This window comes from Nuphar pumila, chromosome 9, assembly GCF_984573655.1.
Source record: "Nuphar pumila chromosome 9, dmNupPumi1.hap1.1, whole genome shotgun sequence".
In the NCBI taxonomy this organism is placed as follows: domain Eukaryota; kingdom Viridiplantae; phylum Streptophyta; class Magnoliopsida; order Nymphaeales; family Nymphaeaceae; genus Nuphar; species Nuphar pumila.
In genome coordinates, this window is record NC_143257.1 from 74,565,096 (window position 1) to 74,582,801 (window position 17,706).

A 17,706-nucleotide genomic window follows, 5' to 3' on the forward strand; every position below is an offset into this window, starting at 1 on the left:
GGTAAAAAGATGAACATAAGGACTAACCAAACAGACTGACTTACTGTAGTTGCTACTTTAGAGCAGTACACACTTTTGTTCAGTTGCTACCCTTTGTTGGTTGGTTCCTACTTTGTTACTTTAGCTGCTACTTCTGTTGTTCAGTTTCTGTGTTGTTACTTTAGTAGTTGCACTGTTACTTACTTGTAGTTTTACAGTCTTGTGGCACGTGCACCTACCTGACACGCACTGGTACTTTTATTCAAGTGTTTCTAACTGTTCCATCATGCTAGTTATAGTCTTGTACTTAGCACACTTGTGGCATGTTACTTACCTTATGCTCTTCCTTAAAAACGATAATGTATGGATGGTTTGTCTCACCAACTCGCAAGAGTACTGACCCCGTTTTATGGGGATACAGGTGACGAGTAGATGCAGCACGATGCGACGACGCACAGCAGGAGCCTTGAGACCCACACTTTGCAGCTGATTCTGGCTTCTTCTGGTTTTGGGGTTTGAGGGGTTGTACCTCTCCTTTTCGGGAGACTGTTCCTTTTTGTACCCAGTCTCGTTTTTGTATCATTATAACTATTGTGGAAATGAAGAATACTTTATTTGTCTACTGTGGTTTGGTTTTCTCACTGTGGCTCGCTCAGACTTGCGGCCTTTGCTTTACCCCTGTTTCCCTCCTTTACTTCCTCTAGTTGTTTTTCACTCTGTATATCCTTCAAAAAAAAAAATTTTTTTTTGCTCAAAAACTCAAGGTTTTTACAAGGTCGGGGTTTGGGGCGTCACAGAGATTGGTATCAGAGTTGCAGTTTATAAGTGTGGTCCAAGACTTCTGCGTGCAACGTTCATCGCACTGTAAGTATGTTCTGAATTATTATTTTCATTTGTTTCTTAATGATTTCTGCTATACTTAGCCATGCATGCTTAACTTGTTACATAACATGTTAGATGCCTGCTGACTCGAGAAATGAGCGAATGCTCGGAGCTCTTATCGACTTGATTTGAGGCACAGAGGCCCTCAATCAAGCGGTTCACCAAATTGTGCGGAGTGCCCGGATACTTGCACATCCGGCACCTCCTTGTGGGAGATGTGATGAGTATCACGCAGGACAGATTTGTCCTCGTGCCTTGAGCATATGCCCCTACTGTGGCTTTAGAGGGCACATTGAGATCGAATGTCAGCGTAAGTTGGGCGACGAACTCATTATGGGTAACGCTGAGACCGAGGAGAATGAGGCCCACGAGGGCGGTCCGGCACAGTCAGCAGTTGACCCTGTGGGAGATGCAATAGTTGCACCAGGTTCTCCCGAGTACACGCCAGCGTCCTACTCACGCTCTGTATCTCCCGAGTACACGCCAGCTTCACCTCCGGGATCTCAGGCAGTGAGTCCTTCTGAGTATACACCTGCTTCACCTCCCCGTCCGATGCAGAGGCGATACGGAAATCGGAACACCTACCACAACTACTACACTCGTAGGCAACGGTGATTGTGTTCGTTCAGATGTGAACATGTGTGGTCGGAACACTGAGTCAGTGTTCCTTTTGTAGACTTGCTTTGTTTTTGCACTGTGGCGGAGATTTATGTATTGTAACCCTGTTATAGAAAGGGTAATTTTGGCTTGTACTGATGATATGTATATATATGCTTTTTAAAGTAATGAAGTTATGTTTTGACTTGTCTTATCGCTTACACGTGTCTTCCTTTTTGCACAAGATGGCTTGGCGCGAGCGTTGCGATCGTATCATGGACACTGTGAGCAACCTAGCTGAGGTTGTGGGCAGGCAGGCTGAGGCCATGCGTGCTATGGGAGAGAACATGCGGACCTCTCAGGAGTGAGAGACCCCGGTTCCTACTCCCTCTCCAGTTCCAGCGACAGCCGTGCCCTATAAGCAGTTCATGGCTATGAACCCTCCCTCCTTTGATGGAAAGTCTACACCCGAGGCAGCCGAGGATTGGATACGAGAGATCGAGCGGATCTTTCGTGTGTTGCAGGTCAGTGACGACAGAAAGGTAGACTTTGGCACGTACCGGCTCCAGAAGGATGCCGAAAGGTGGTGGGCGACCACCTGGGATGTCAAGTTTGGAGGTGGACCAGTTACATGGGTGCAGTTCGTGGAGGTCTTCTACGCGGCCTATTTTCCGACCCACGAGTGCAGTCGTAAGATGCAGGAGTTCCTCGACCTTCAGCAGGGGAGCTCTACCTTGACAGACTACATCACGAAGTTCAGAAGCCTGGAGCACTTCTGTCCACATGTGTACGTGACTGAGAAGGAACGAGCGATGAAGTTCGCTCGTGGATTGAAGTTAGCCCTACGCTTGAGAGTGTTCACACGTGCTCCCTCGACTCTTGAGGAAGCGCTGGAGACGGCTGTACTTCTGGAGTAGGAGTGGACCGACTCCCAGAAGACTCCACAGTCCAAGGGTAACCAACAGCAGCAAGGTCAAAAGAGTTGGCCTAAGAAACGTTCATTCCAGCAGAATTCGGGTGGAAAGAAGTCTGTTCCGCCAGCAAAGAGGAATCACAACAACCGGCAGCGACAGAATCGCCAGCCCCAGCAGCAGCAACAACAGAGACAGATGGTGGCAACATCAGGTTGTCCAAAGTGTCGGATGGATCATCCTGGCCGACCGTATCCACGGGACCTTGGAGGATGCATCTACTGTGGCAAGATGGGCCACTACATCAAGGATTGTCGGAAGAAGCAGTCCGACGATCTGAGGAGGAACACGCCAGGAACATCATAGCCAGCGCCCCAGCGACCTCCTCAGCAGCAGCAGATGTACCCGCCGCAGCAATCTTCCCAGCAGAAGACGGGTAACCAGAAGACGGTGGCAGGGCGTGCCTACGCAGCCACTATCGAGCAAGTGACCAAGGGAGAGTTGGTCCAAGGTACTATTCCAGTCGCTGGTCATGCAGCTTTTACCTTGTTTGACTGTGGTGCTTCACATTCTTTCATAGCTTCGAGATTTGCTAGTTCCTTGCCTATGTCTGCTGTATTGTTGAATTATCCCTTGGAAGTTCGTACGCCGACTGGTGATCAGTCTCTATGTACTTTGTACATTCCGAGCGTGGATGTGTCAGTGGCAAGTCAGGACTTGCCAGCTGATTTGATCCTGCTAGACATGACGGAGTTTGATGTCATTCTAGGCATGGATTGGTTGTTTGAATATCATGCTCAAGTTCTATGCAGGGAAGGCAAGGTGGTTTTGTACCCTCCTGACCGTCCAGTTTTGGAAATCAGCCTTGCTCGATCTGCTCAAGGCAGTCGTATGATTTCGTCATTTATAGTTCAGAAATATCTGCGAAATGGGGGTACTGCTTTCTTGGTCAGTATCGCCCCAGTTGAATCGGTGTTAGCCCCTATCAAGGATCTAGAGGTAGTTCGGGAGTTCCCCGATGTGTTTCCTGAGGAACTGCCTGGATTACCCCCGAAGCGTGAGATCGAGTTTTGTATTGAGTTGTTACCTGGAACGACTCCGATCTCAAAGGCACCATACCGTATGGCCCCGGCAGAACTCGAGGAATTGAAGCGTCAGTTGGAAGAGTTAATGGAGCAAGGTTTTATCAGGAACAGTGCATCGCCGTGGGGTGCACCTGTTTTGTTCGTAAAAAAGAAAGACGGATCCCTGAGGTTGTGCATTGACTACAGAATGCTCAACCAAGCGACGATTAAGAACAAGTATCCGTTGCCGAGAATAGAAGATCTCTTTGATCAGTTGCAGAGAGCAAAGATATTCTCGAAGATCGACCTCAGATCGGGTTATCATCAACTCCGGATCAGAGAAGAAGATGTCTCGAAGATGGCTTTTCGAACTAGGTACGGGTTGTACGAGTTCGTTGTGATGCCTTTTGGGCTCATGAACGCACCGGCAGCATTCATGGATTTGATGAATCGTATCTTCCGTCCGTTCGTGGATACATTTGTGATCGTATTTATCGATGATATCTTGATCTACTCAGAGACCCCTAAGCAGCACCGAGAACATCTGCGTATTGTGTTGGGAGTACTTCGGGAGCACAGATTGTTCGCCAAGTTCTCCAAGTGAGAGTTTTGGCTTCGACGCGTCATGTTTTTAGGTCATGTGATATCCAGTGATGGGGTGTCAGTTGATCCAGCAAAGGTCGAAGCAGTGTTGGACTGGAAGCAGTCGCAGTCTGTTACTGATATCCGCAGTTTTCTCGGGCTAGCTGGTTACTACCGGCGTTTCATACAGGACTTTTCCAGGATTGCGCTTCCTTTGACAAAACTTCTGCGTAAGGGAGTCAAGTTCGAGTGGACTGACTCTTGTGAAGAGAGTTTCCAAATCCTGAAGACGAAGCTGACTACCTCTCCGGTGCTAGCTTTACCTTCTGGCAGAGGCGGTTTTGTGGTGTACACAGACGCCTCGGGTACCGGACTGGGATGCGTGCTCATGCAGCACGGTCGAGTTATTGCGTATGCTTCGCGGCAGCTGAAGATTCACGAGAGGAATTATCCGACTCATGACTTGGAGTTAGCAGCTGTGGTGTTCGCCTTGAAGTCCTGGCGACATTATCTGTACGGAGATACATTCGAGGTCTTCTCTGACCACAAGAGTCTCAAGTATTTATTTTCCCAGAAGGAATTGAATATGAGACAGCGTCGCTGGCTCGAGTTTATCAAGGATTATGAGTTTACGTTGTCTTATCATCCTGGTAAGGCGAACGTTGTTGCAGATGCGCTTAGTCGCAAATCGAGCAGTGTTCTGGCTAGTCTAGTGTGGAGCCAGAGGTTGATCGAAGATTTCGTGGCTTGGAAGCCATTCGCGATCGGAGGCGGGACGATCAGATTGTCTGGGTTGGCCATTCGATCAGAATTCTTGCCTAAGCTTATCGAGGCGCAGAAGCGGAACGCTCAATATCAGAAGTTTGTTGACCGAGCTCGTGAAGAGGGCTCAGTCTTTCGCATAGACGATAGCGGGGGCATCCGCATGAAGGATCGACTGTGGGTGCCAAATGACCCTGAGTTGAGAAAAGAGATTCTTGACGAGGCACATCTGTCAAAGTACACCGTCCATCCTGGTGGTACTAAGATGTTTAAGGGCCTTCAGCGAAAGTATTGGTGGAACGGGATGAAGCGTGAAGTCGCAGCGTATGTCTCGAGGTGTTTGACTTGTCAGCAAATCAAGATCGAGCACCAACGTCCCGGTGGTACCATGCAGAGGATTGAGATTCCTCAGTGGAAATGGGAGGATATCACGATGGATTTCGTGGTAGGTTTACCGCGAACTAGGCGAAAGCACGATGCGATATGGGTGATTGTGGACAGACTCACCAAGTCTGCTCACTTCCTACCTATCCGGATCAGTCAGCCGCTTGAGAGCTTAGCAGACTTGTATATCCGAGAGATTTTACGGTTACATGGCGTACCTACATCTATCATTTCGGATCGTGATCCCAGATTCACGTCGCGATTATGGGGACAGTTACAGTCAGCTTTGGGAACGAAGTTGAAGTTTAGTACTGCCTTTCACCCTCAGACTGATGGCCAGTCAGAGAGGACGATACATACATTAGAAGATATGTTGCGAGCTTGTATGCTCGACCGGAAAGGTGAGTGGGATTCACACTTATGTTTGGTCGAGTTTGCCTACAACAATAGTTATCACGCTAGTATTGGTATGGCTCCATACGAGGCCTTGTACGAGAGACCTTGCCGATCACCGTCATATTGGGACGATATCAGCGATCGATCCAGTGAATCGCCGATTGTTCTCCAGCACTACACTCAGCAAGTGCAGAAGATTCGAGAGCGTCTGAAGGCAGCCCAGGACAGACAGAAGAGTTACGCCGATAAGAGGCGGCGAGAGCTACAGTTTGATGTCGATGACATGGTTTTTGTGAAAGTATCACCGACGAAGAGCGTCTTTCATTTCGGAAAGAAAGGAAAGTTGAGTCCTAGATACGTTGGGCCGTTCAGGATTCTTGAAAGGATCGGTGGAGCAGCCTATCGGATTGAGCTACCACAGCAGTATGCTCAAATTCATAATGTTTTTCACGTGTCAATGCTGAGGAAGTACATTTTGGACCCGTCACACGTCATCCGATACGAAGATGTCGAAGTTCAAGAGGACTTAACGGTGGCCGAAAGACCTGTCGAGATCGTCGATCGTCGCGATCAAGTTCTGCGTACCAAGACCATTCCATTGGTTAAGGTACGGTGGCAACACCATGGCATTGAAGAATGCACATGGGAGCCAGAGGCCAGCATGAGGGAGAAATACCCTGATCTTTTTGCGGCCTAGCGTTCGTGATTTCGCGGACGAAATCCCCTTTTTTGGAGGGAAGGATGTAAGCCCCTCTATTTTTCTGAAGAATTGTAAATGAAATACTTCTACTCATTGAGAAGTTCCTGTTTAGGTACGGGCAATACTCACATTTTTTTTTTAGCAATTATCGCTTTCTGAGGTCTTGAATCGTGTGGATTTACTCTACGAGGCGATTCGGGGCAAACCGCGACGGATCCAACCTCAATAATTATAGATTATGTGTATATTATTTTCACACGAGTCCGCCCCGGATTTGGGGTTTAAACGAGAACAATACCTCATTATTTCACGGACTTTGGCGAAAAAGGGTATATCGGTAATTATGAGACATACCGAGGCCCAATTTCACCGTAATTGAGAAGTTAAATATACTTTATGAAAGCTTAAACTTTAATTTACAAAATGTAATTAAAAATCTTGATTTTTAAATAAACTTAGATTAGTTCTTTTTAACATTTATTATATTGAGATTTTTCAAAAGGAAAAAGATGAGGTAAATTGCAAAATCCTCAAAACCTAGTAGAGGGTTTTAGAAAAATATTTTTCAAGGAGTAGGTTTGTGAATTTATAAAGGTTGACATGGGCTCCACCTTAACCCATGTCTCCTTTTAAAGGCTTATGAAAAGAAGTATTTACAAAAAACCACTTTTCAAAAAAGAGATTTTTGAAAAGTTGGAAAATTTTCTATTTGAGGCCTTAAAGAGGCATTTTCAAAAGTGGGTGGGCACAGCCCACGTTTTGGGGGACTAGGCTGGGCGCCCCTTAGGGGGTAGCCCTTGCCCCCTTTTTCAAAAAAAAAAAAAAAAAAAAAAGGAAGGGGAGGGCGATTTTTTTGGTGGGAGGCCTTGACCTTGACCTTGAAGGTCAAGGCCAACCACTCCCCTTTGATTAAGGGGAGTGGTTGGAAGGTACAAGGTACCTTAGACCCCCCCCCCCCCTTAGGGTGTTAGAGTAGGGTGGGGTGTGGGAGGGGGAGACCACACATCTCCCCTCCTTCACTCCCCACCACCCATCTTCCCCTTCCCCTTTTTAAGCAAAGCAAGGGAAGAGGGAGAGGGTCGATGCCCCCCCCTTCTTCCACTTTTCTTCTCTCTCTCTCCTCCCACACTTCTCCTTCTTCCTCTTCTTCACTCCCTCCGTTTCCCCTCTTGGATCTGTTGTTCAGCTGGGCCAACCCAGCACTAAGGTGACGCCCTCCGTCTTTGTCTTTGTTTAAATTTTTTTTTTGTGTTTCAAAAAAATTTCTGTGTGTGTGTGTGTTCGGTTCGTGGTGATGCTAGAGCGCCCCCCCCCCCCCCTGGTTGGGCTGGAGCTGGGCTAGGTGCTGGGCTGAGCCCTTGCAAGGCAAGCCCAGGCCGGTTGGTGGCGTTGCCGAGCCCACTGCTGGTGGGCTGGGCAGTTGCAGGCCCCGGGACGAGCCCCAGACTGACCCAAGTCGGTCAGTTCGGCCTTCCCCTTTGCTGGGTTGGCTGCAGCTGATGCTGCAGCCTTTGGGTTGGCTTGGGTGGCCTGGGCCACACTGGACCGAGACCTACCCGAGGTAGGTCCACCCATGGGTGAGCCCACCACGGGTGAGCCCACCACGGGTGAGCCCACCGTGGGTGCGTGCACACACCCACACTACCACAATCCCCTTCTTTTCCCTTGGTGGGTGCACACGCACCACCCGGGTGCCTTAGCACCCGGGAGATTTTTTTTTGGGGTTAAGGCCTGACCTGCCACATCGGGGCTGCAGGCCCTGGCTCGAGCCACCACTTGGCTCGAACCAGGGGCCTGCATGGGCCCCTTTCCTGGTGCTTTGACCGGGCCCAGGGCCCTTTTGGCAGGCGGGTGGCCTGGTGCGCATGGCACCTGGGTCACCTCTTTGGCGCAGCCACTGAGTGGGTGCGCTAGGTGGGTGCGACCTGGCTCGGCCCATGGTTGGGCTGAGCCAGATGCTACAGACTAGGAGTCTGTAGCAGGCAGCCTCCCCCTCCTCCTTGGCCTGTTGGCTGCAGTGCAGCCTAGAGCCGGGTGCTTAGTGCACCCGGGGCATGGTGCTGGGCGCACCACTTAGTGGTGCGCTGGCCCATTTTGGGCCTGGTCTGGACCCTTGGCTGGGTCAGACCAGGCGTGGCCTGCCCCCAGCAACTTCGGTTGCTGCGGTAGTCAGACTGGGTCTGGACCTCCAGTTGTCCAGACCGCCACCCTGCCTTGGGCGCCCCACCTTGGCCACCTCCTTGGTGCCCACTGCGGGCTGGCGAGCACCCGCTGGGTGTTTTGGTCAGGACCCACCCCCGGGTCAGACCAGGGGTGTCTGTGGGGCACCCCAGTTGGTACCCTGCCCCCTTTTCGGTTGGTCGGACCTGGACCAATCGGGTCCAGGCCAGAGCCTTTGGCCTGGCTCACCCAACCGGGTGGTTGGGTTAGCCGCACCCCTATGGGTGTGGGCTAAGGCCCGACACCCTGGTCCGAACCCACAGCTGGGCTCAGACCAGGGGTCTTTCATGACCCAGCTAAGCCTGGTCATGAGCGAGCCGGACCACGCTTAAGGTCTCGGTTGGCCCGTAGGACCCTGGGCTAAGACTAGCCCCCTTGTGGGCACTTTAGGCTTAGCCGGGTGCTGGCACACCCGGGTTGGCGCATGCGGGCGGAGGCCAGTATGGCTGTCAGCCCCATGGGACCAGTTCCTAGGCAGGGATCAAGGGTGGCAGGGTCCCCCGTGGCCTAGCAACTTGGTCAGCCCCCCCCCCCCCCCCCTTTTCGGGTTTTAGGTTCCCAATGTTGGCGCCACAGTGGCACCGGGTGCTAAGGCACCCGGTAACCTTGTCACTTCGTTGGGCAGCCCTTGGAGTGCTCGGACCTTTAAGGTTGCGGTCGATTTCGTGCCCTAGGCATGCGGACCCCCACTTTTGGTTATGCCAATGTTATTCCCATTAGTATGGGATAATATGGATTTCTTTTCCCCTGACACTTGTGAGTGTGGGATTTGCGAGGACCCCTGGCGGATGGCCTCGCTACACGAGAGTTGTCGTGTTAATATGGTACGCGTGTGGTTTGACGAACTTGCACCAATGCGGGTTGTTCCGTCTCGTGAGAGCAAGTTAGCACGTTTGGACACTCACACCACAAGCTCATTTGTCGAGCTTCTTCAGGTTTGGACCTCTCTCGTATATCGATAGATATACACTGCACCAGAGGTGCGCTTTACATGGCATACACTTGAAGGGGGTATTCAAATTATCATAGGGGTTGACACTTTTGCCCTGTTGAGGTTTTGAGACTCGGTTGGAGTCTACGGGCAATGGCTCGGGTTAGTGAGAATGTGCTCACATGTGCGTGTCACCCCAGGCATAAAATAAAATGGTATAACTATCGCCCTCACAGGCGGTGTGCTCGTGGTAGCCGTGTGAGGCTGAGCACGTGAATGGGCAGGCCAAGTCCTTGTTTGCGTACCCCGCGGGGACCACGAGGCACGACTACCTCGAGAGGAGGTATGACCTGAAGTATGAGCCTAAATAAGATAAACCTGCCGTGCCCCATTCACAATTTGGTCACCCAGGGAGAGGGTGAATGGTACAACCCCGAGTGACGTGTCGTTACTACGACTTGTTCTTTAGAGGAGCCGATGTGCCCTCTGACCTCCAGTCACTCGGAGTTAGAGAGGTCAAGGTACCCCTTTTTTTTCAGGGACCTTTACTACTGCAGTAGTACGGATTGCAATCCTTTACCCCTGCAAAAGGTTTCTCCTGACTGCGTGTCGCCCGCAGGTGGTTTTCTCGTTCTGTAGCATCCCCGGTTACCACATTAGTAATTGAATAACAGACGCCGGGTGCATGTCTCACAGAACTCGAGGGTTTTCCTTCGCGTACCCGAAGGAGGTAAAAAGATGAACATAAGGACTAACCAAACAGACTGACTTACTGTAGTTGTTACTTTAGAGCAGTACACACTTTTGTTCAGTTGCTACCCTCTGTTGGTTGGTTCCTACTTTGTTACTTTAGCTGCTACTTCTGTTGTTCAGTTTCTGTGTTGTTACTTTAGTAGTTGCACTGTTACTTACTTGTAGTTTTACAATCTTGTGGCACGTGCACCTACCTGACACGCACTGGTACTTTTATTCAAGTGTTTCTAACTGTTCCATCATGCTAGTTATAGTCTTGTACTTAGCACACTTGTGGCATGTTACTTACCTTATGCTCTTCCTTAAAAACGATAATGTATGGATGGTTTGTCTCACCAACTCGCAAGAGTACTGACCCCGTTTTATGGGGATACAAGTGACGAGTAGATGCAGCACGATGCGACGGCGCACAGCAGGAGCCTTGAGACCCACACTTTGCAACAGATTCTGGCTTCTTCTGGTTTTGGGGTTTGAGGGGTTGTACCTCTCCTTTTCGGGAGACTGTCCCTTTTTGTACCCAGTCTCGTTTTTGTATCATTATAACTATTGTGGAAATGAAGAATACTTTATTTGTCTACTGTGGTTTGGTTTTCTCACTGTGGCTCGCTCAGACTTGGGGCCTTTGCTTTACCCCTGTTTCCCTCCTTTACTTCCGCTAGTTGTTTTTCACTCTGTATATCCTTCAAAAAAAAAAAAAATTTTTTGCTCAAAAACTCAAGGTTTTTACAAGGTCGGGGTTTGGGGCGTCACACGGCGAGTACGGGTCGAATCCACAAGGAACGGGATATTTTTGAATTAATTCTAAAATAACACTTTATTAACATAAAAAGTTTACAATCTATGTTAATGTTTACAAGTTACATTAAATAACATTCTAACTATGAAAATAAACTACAATAGGCGGCTAAGTCTTCAGCAGGTGTCCAAGGGCATTTCTGTCTTTTCACATCAAATGCAGTCTCACATCACAATTGAATTGCATCTGTTAACCTGTTTTAACTTAACAACCTGCATAATGCAAACACAAAGTCAGTAACTAAATCAAAACTTAATCTAAATTACATCTATAACTAATTCTAAACTATTTCTACATTAAACTATAGTTAATTTAAATATCTAAAACTAAAATTATACTAACTAAGTTAAGTAACTCTAATTACTCTAAATACTGTTGAGGTACTAACTACAATGTTAGAAAACAGTAAAACTACACGAAATTAGACAAATAAGTAAAAGACTGTTTTGTCCCTAAGGAAGGCAAAAATGGATTCTGACAGCTTTTCGCAAAACGACTGTTTGAGGGGTCAAACGAATTCCAAAATTCTTCAAATAACTTTTAATCTGTAAAAGACAGATCTAAGAAACTGACACATTTTACAGAAGTGAAAAATACGTTCTGGATTTCCAGAACAAAGCATTTCAAAATCAGGATAATTTGGGAAATCGCAGGACCCGAAATTTCAAAATCCGAAAAAGCTGTTTTCGTAATACGCTTAAAAACCAGACCAAATCAACACGGATCGAGCTGAAATTTGGTCTGCAGACAGTTAACACACCGATGTGGAGAATAGAAAAATAATTTTCAGAAAACTCAATAAAAATTCACATAAAATAACGCGTGCATGAAACGGTAAAAATTAGGGTTTTGGTTCAGTGCACTATTCATCCATTTGAATCCACAATTGACATTTGAACATTGAACCACGTACAAAAACAGTCCTAACTGAACCTAACCTACTGTTAAACTACAGCAAACAATAACAATTAAACTAAGATATAAAATCTAAGAAATAACCTAACGTAAACTCATTAATACTCTAAATAAGATACCTAAATAAATATAAACTCTAATTAAACCTAATGCATAATATCTAATATCACTAACTAACTTAACTATTTATTCTAATATTGATTATACCCAACTAAAACAACTACTAACCTACGGTTAGGCTAACTAGCTAAGATTACTCATTAACTAAATTAAACACTAACTATGCTAACTAACTATCTAGGGTTAATTAATTAACTACGGTTTATCTATGGTTAGACTAACTACTTAAGTCTAGTAACTAACTAAGGTTAAATATGAACTAAAGGTAGTTAAGGTACGGTTAGGGTATGGATTTAACTAGGGGGCGATTGGGATAAGTAGGTCAGTTAGGGTTAAGAGAGTGTAACTAGGGGTCGGCTATTGGGATTAGGTAGGGTTAACTAAGGCCAAACAAAGTTAACTAAGGTTAAACAACAAAGTACAATTAGAAACCTAAGGTTAGGCTAATTAACATTAACTAGAGTTATACACTAACTACGGTTAGTTCCTAAATTAGGTCAACTAGGGTTAGTTGGCTTTAACTACGGTCGGTTAGGATTGCTTAACTAGGGTTAGTCTAGGTGGCAGTTTTTAGAATAGGATTTGAATAGGGTCCACGCCAACCTAGATTGATTTAATGAGGCTAATAACTAATTGATATTTCCTAAAACACTAAAGTCAATCTAAATTAAAACTTATCTTAAATATACACTAGAATTAGCACCTACCTAAATAAGTATACACGGTTTTTACAAACCTAATTTAATTCAATAAATACTAACCTAATTAGAATACACGAATTTCTAAAACCTATACCATTACTAACTTACTAAGTTAATTAGCATTAATCCTATGCTACGTTAAACTAGGAAAGAATAAATAGGGCTAGTAAATATGAGAAACATGATTTTGGTAGGGGCCAACTCCTCTATTCTTGCCTTAATTACACTTTAGGAAAGTTCTCAACTTCAAAAACCGTCCAGCCTCTTTTTCATTAAAAACATTAACTTCTTTTAAAAACCTTTCCCAAAACACCAAACACGTTGTTGGATTAGCTTTAAATGCTCATTTCAAATTTCCAATCTTTTCCAAAAACGTATAGCCATATTTAGCATGACCTTTGGAATTTCAAAGGGTTTCTAAAAATCGTGTAACCCTCTTTAAAAGGCCCTTTGGAATTCCAAAGGGTTTCCAACTTTGAAAATGAGAAGGCATTTATGACTGGATTGGGAAATGAAGTTTTCCTCTTAATTGCCTTAAATGCATATTGGGAAAGTGTAATTTTCGAAAACCGTCCAACTAATGATTCACACGTTTTTCTATTTTGGCATTAAAGCAAGAGCCCTTTTTAAAGTCTTCCCCAAAACGTGTCACACGATTTTTTGAGTTTGCTTTAAATAATAACTTAACAATTCAACTCTTGCCCTAAAAATCGTGTAGACCCTTTTAGAAAACCTAGGGAATTTGAAAAGGTTGCCTCATTGGAAAAAGCTACTCATTTAAAACTTAGCTGGAAAATAGAACTTTCCCAAATTGAAATTCGTGGAATTGAAGGAGGTGTCTCATACCAAAACCGTTTTCTCAATACAATGACCACATTACCCCTTGACTAAAATCTACATGAATTTACATACCTAGACTAAAATAAAATTAATCTAACTAAATTAATATATATACAAATCAAACAAAGGGCATAAAGAGGAAACACGAAATGACTATCTAGCCTATTAAATCCTACACATAAGATTAAAACACTAAAGTAATGCTATACATTAAATTAAATTACTGTATTAATACTAAATTACTTTAAACGAAAATTAAAGATTATAGCTATTCTAATGAACACATGCTTAACTTAATTATCAAAATACGTTAACCAATAATCTATGAACTGCTATCTACCAAACTTTACACTAACAATGAATTGCATACTATCTAATTTGAAATCTATAGTAAATTAACAACTAAAAATTATAAACTAAATACTCTAAATGAAATCTAATTTATATTCTAAATTAATACACGTTAAAACTGGAATTGTAAAACTAAAAAAACATGAAAACTAATCTACTATGATGTACAGAAAATCAAAACAGAAAAACACTAGATCAAGAACATAATGAAATCAACTTCCTAAATCTAAAATGAAAATACACCAACAACTAACATTACGACCAGATTAAATCTATTGACATCTAAACAAAAATTAATGAATCTAAACTAATCTAACAATATGCTGAACATAAAATAGAAATCACAGAAATCGAATTCTAACAAACCCCTACAATCGGCTACTAAGAACAAATCAGAAATTCCATTATCTAAATTGACTCTTATGCTAAATCGACATAACTCTACAAAGAAATTTAACTACACAACTAAGCAAAATACAGAAAATGCTACAGCTGAATGAAATGAAAACTAAACACCATATAGAATCTATCTAAATCGCTATTCACCAAAATCAATCAAATGTTCTAGAATTCAAAAACATAAACACTATGATAAAATTTACATGAGCTACTGCTACTAAAAACGTATTTAAACCTAAATACTAATGGCAGACTAATGGAGAAAATGCAGACATATAGCAGAAATTTTAGATAACACGCACACACCCAAAACATCATCGATGGAATGAAAATTTATTTTAAACAAAGCAACCCACCTAAACACACTACGTGCTGGCTTTTGCACGACAAAAACGCTATTCTAAGGCTGACAAAATACAAAAAAACACCCAACACATTACACACGCACATGATAGGTTTTAGCTAGAAGAGAAGGGAGAAGAAGACCTACCTCTTGGGTGATCCGACGACCGGGGGGATGAAGAAGAGCGGACTTTGCTTGACTCCATGCCACGAGGAACCTCGGTGATGCTGTCTAATCCTTTTGTTGTCTTCTTTGCAGGGATTTCAAGTGGCAATGCTCCGGGGTTCAGGGTCGGCCGACCATGGAGGAGCGGGACCTCCACCATGATGGATACACTCCAGCTGCAGCTGCAAATAAACAAAACAAATGTTAGTTCCAGCAGGGTGAGAAGAAAGACAAGATATGAAAGAAGAGAATGGAGGAAGAAAACGACATCTCCAATGGTGTTGGCATGGCTTCCATGGCCACCCATGGACGAGGAAGAAGGTGGATGAGAGGGGCGGCTTGGGAGAAGATGGAGTTGAGCTAGAATCGTGCCCCTAGGGCACGGAAATCAATACAAAGACAGGGCTGGAATGGGCGCCCCCCTCCTTTTGACGTTTTGGCTTCTTTTGGCTATTTTACAAAAACAGTGTTAAAATAAAAATAATTCCTGGGCGCCTCATTTTACAAAGGGTTTTTAGAAAATGTTTTTACAAAACTTAAGTGGGTTGGAGCTGGGTTGATTCCATGTGTTTTGAACCAAATCCAGGATCCAAATGGGCGTCTAGATCCAAATCTCTCAAATCGGATCCGATATTTGACCCGTTACACTGTAAATGCCATAATTCCTTCAAATTAACTTTGATTTTGATGAAATTCGAACCAGATCTCCCTAACATCATTATGCACCTAAGTGTATGCTTTAAACCTATAGATGATGCATTTATGCAGTGAAATTGTATTAATAAAATGTGATATTTATGCATCATCAGTGAACAACAAAAAGTAACAGCTAAAGTAACAGAGTAAGAACCAACCAACAGAGTGTAGCAACTGGACGAAAATATACACTGCTCTAAGGTAACAACTACGGTAAGTTAGTCTGTTTGGTTAGTCTTTATGTTCTTCTTCTTACCTCCTTCTGGTACGTGAAGGAAAACCCTCGAGTTCTGTGAGACATTCACCCAGCGTCTGTTATTTAATTTGTAATGTGGTAACTGGGGATGCTACAGAACGAGAAAACCACTTGCGGGCGATATGCATCCAGAAGAAACCTTTCGCAAGGGTAAAGGATTGCAATCTGTGCTACTGCAGTAGCAAAGGTCCCTGCAGAGGGCAACCTTGACCTCCCTAACTCCGAGTGACTGAAGGTCAGAGGGCACGTCGGCTCCTCTAAAGAACAAGTCGTAGTAACGACACGTCACACGGGGCTGCACCATTCACCCTCTCTCTGGGTGACCGAATTGTGAATGGGGCGTGGCAGGTTTATCTTATTTAGGCTCAAACTTCCAGTCATACCTCCTCTCGAGGTAGTCGTGCCTCATGGTCCCCGCGAGGTATGCAAATGAGGACTTGGCATGCCCATTCACATGCTCAGCCTCACACGGCCACCACGAGCACATCGCCTGCGAAGACGATAGTATACCATTTTATCTTATGCTTAGGGTGACACAAACATGTGAGCACATTCTCACCAACCTGGGCCATTGCCCGTAGACTCCAACCGAGTCTCAAGACCTCAATAGGTCAAAGGTGTCAAACCTTACAATAATTCCAGTTCCTTTCCAAGTGTATGTCATGTCGAGTGTAAAGCACGCCTCTAGTGCAGTGTACGTTCGTCGATATACGAATGGAAGTCAAACAGGAAGGCACTCAACATCTGGGCCAGTGACATACTTGTCAAGATGTGTCGGCTTGCACGTACGAAACCCGGACAACCCACACAGGTGTCATTTCGCCCAAGTATCATGCTGTGAGCAATGATACGGCGATAAGCAGGTAAGGTACCGTTAATTCATAAGTTCTGAGCAACACAAGGCTCAAAATACATATAATGTAGCTACGGGGGTATGCGAGGAGCGTCCCTAGCCCGGATTGCGTATTTCTCCCAGATACACGTACAATTATCGTAACGCGGCAAAAACACGCGTAGCGAAGCCATCCGCCAGGGATCCTCGTGAACCCGACACTCACGAGTGTCAAGGGATAGAATCCAACCTAATCCCAAGCTAATGGGAATAACAATGGCATATCCAGATGCGCGATCCGCACGACTGGGGCACGAACACGACTGAAACCTGAAAGGTCCGTAGAACCGGACAACCCACGCGAGCGTGTGTTATGACACCACTTGCAAGCTCAACCGCACGGCCACCCCTACGGGGATGCGGGGTACGAGCAACCGAGGTCTGAAGAAGCAACGTATGTTGCTTGCAAGCGACTAAACCTCGCTTCAAGGATAAAAACATCATCCAACCGCACAAAAGGGCCAACGTAGCCACGGATGAGTTCCCGCGGAACTCCCTGGGGTCGCGCCAACCTTGTTGATACCCGCAAGGGGTCCGGACCCCATGCCGGAGCACACCAAGGGGCTGCCCAAATGGTGACCAGGTTACCGGGTGCCTTAGCACCCGGTGCCATTTTGGCGCCAACGGGGAACCTAAAGCCCAGAGGGGCGGAACAAGTGGCTAGGCCACGGAGGCCCTGCCACCTTTGGTCTATGCCTAGAGGTCGGCCAAGTGGGGCTGACGGCCATAAGGGCCTCAGCCCGCACGTGCCAACCCGGGTGTGCCAGCACCCGGCTAAGCCTAAAGCGCCCACAAGGGTGCTAGATCCTATATGCAATGATGTCAGCTTTAGGACAGAGTCTAGGCTCCTAAGGTTTGCATGGAAAATATAGCTGACATATGTTAGAATAAAGACTTAGATTATATAAAGGCAAAGCAAAGGCATAAATTCGACCGGACTGAGACGAGTCCCATCACGGTCGCCAAAACTGTGGTCATCGCAAAAATTTTCCTCTCTTTATGGTTTCTCTCTCTTCCTTCTCTTTTCCTTTTCTAACCTCTATTTTCCTCCTTTTTGAAGGGAGAAGAATA

At 45.6% G+C, this 17,706-nt stretch overlaps 1 protein-coding gene across 1 annotated transcript; it reads left to right on the top strand.

Annotated features, from left to right (window-relative positions):
- The first annotated feature begins 1,886 nt into the window (after nt 1–1,886).
- LOC149828636 (uncharacterized) lies at nt 1,887–2,375 on the top strand. The gene has a single exon (XM_090017106.1). The coding sequence runs from the start codon at nt 1,887–1,889 to the stop codon at nt 2,373–2,375; it is 489 nt and encodes a 162-aa protein (XP_089873232.1).
- Nucleotides 2,376–17,706: the final 15,331 nt, after the last annotated feature.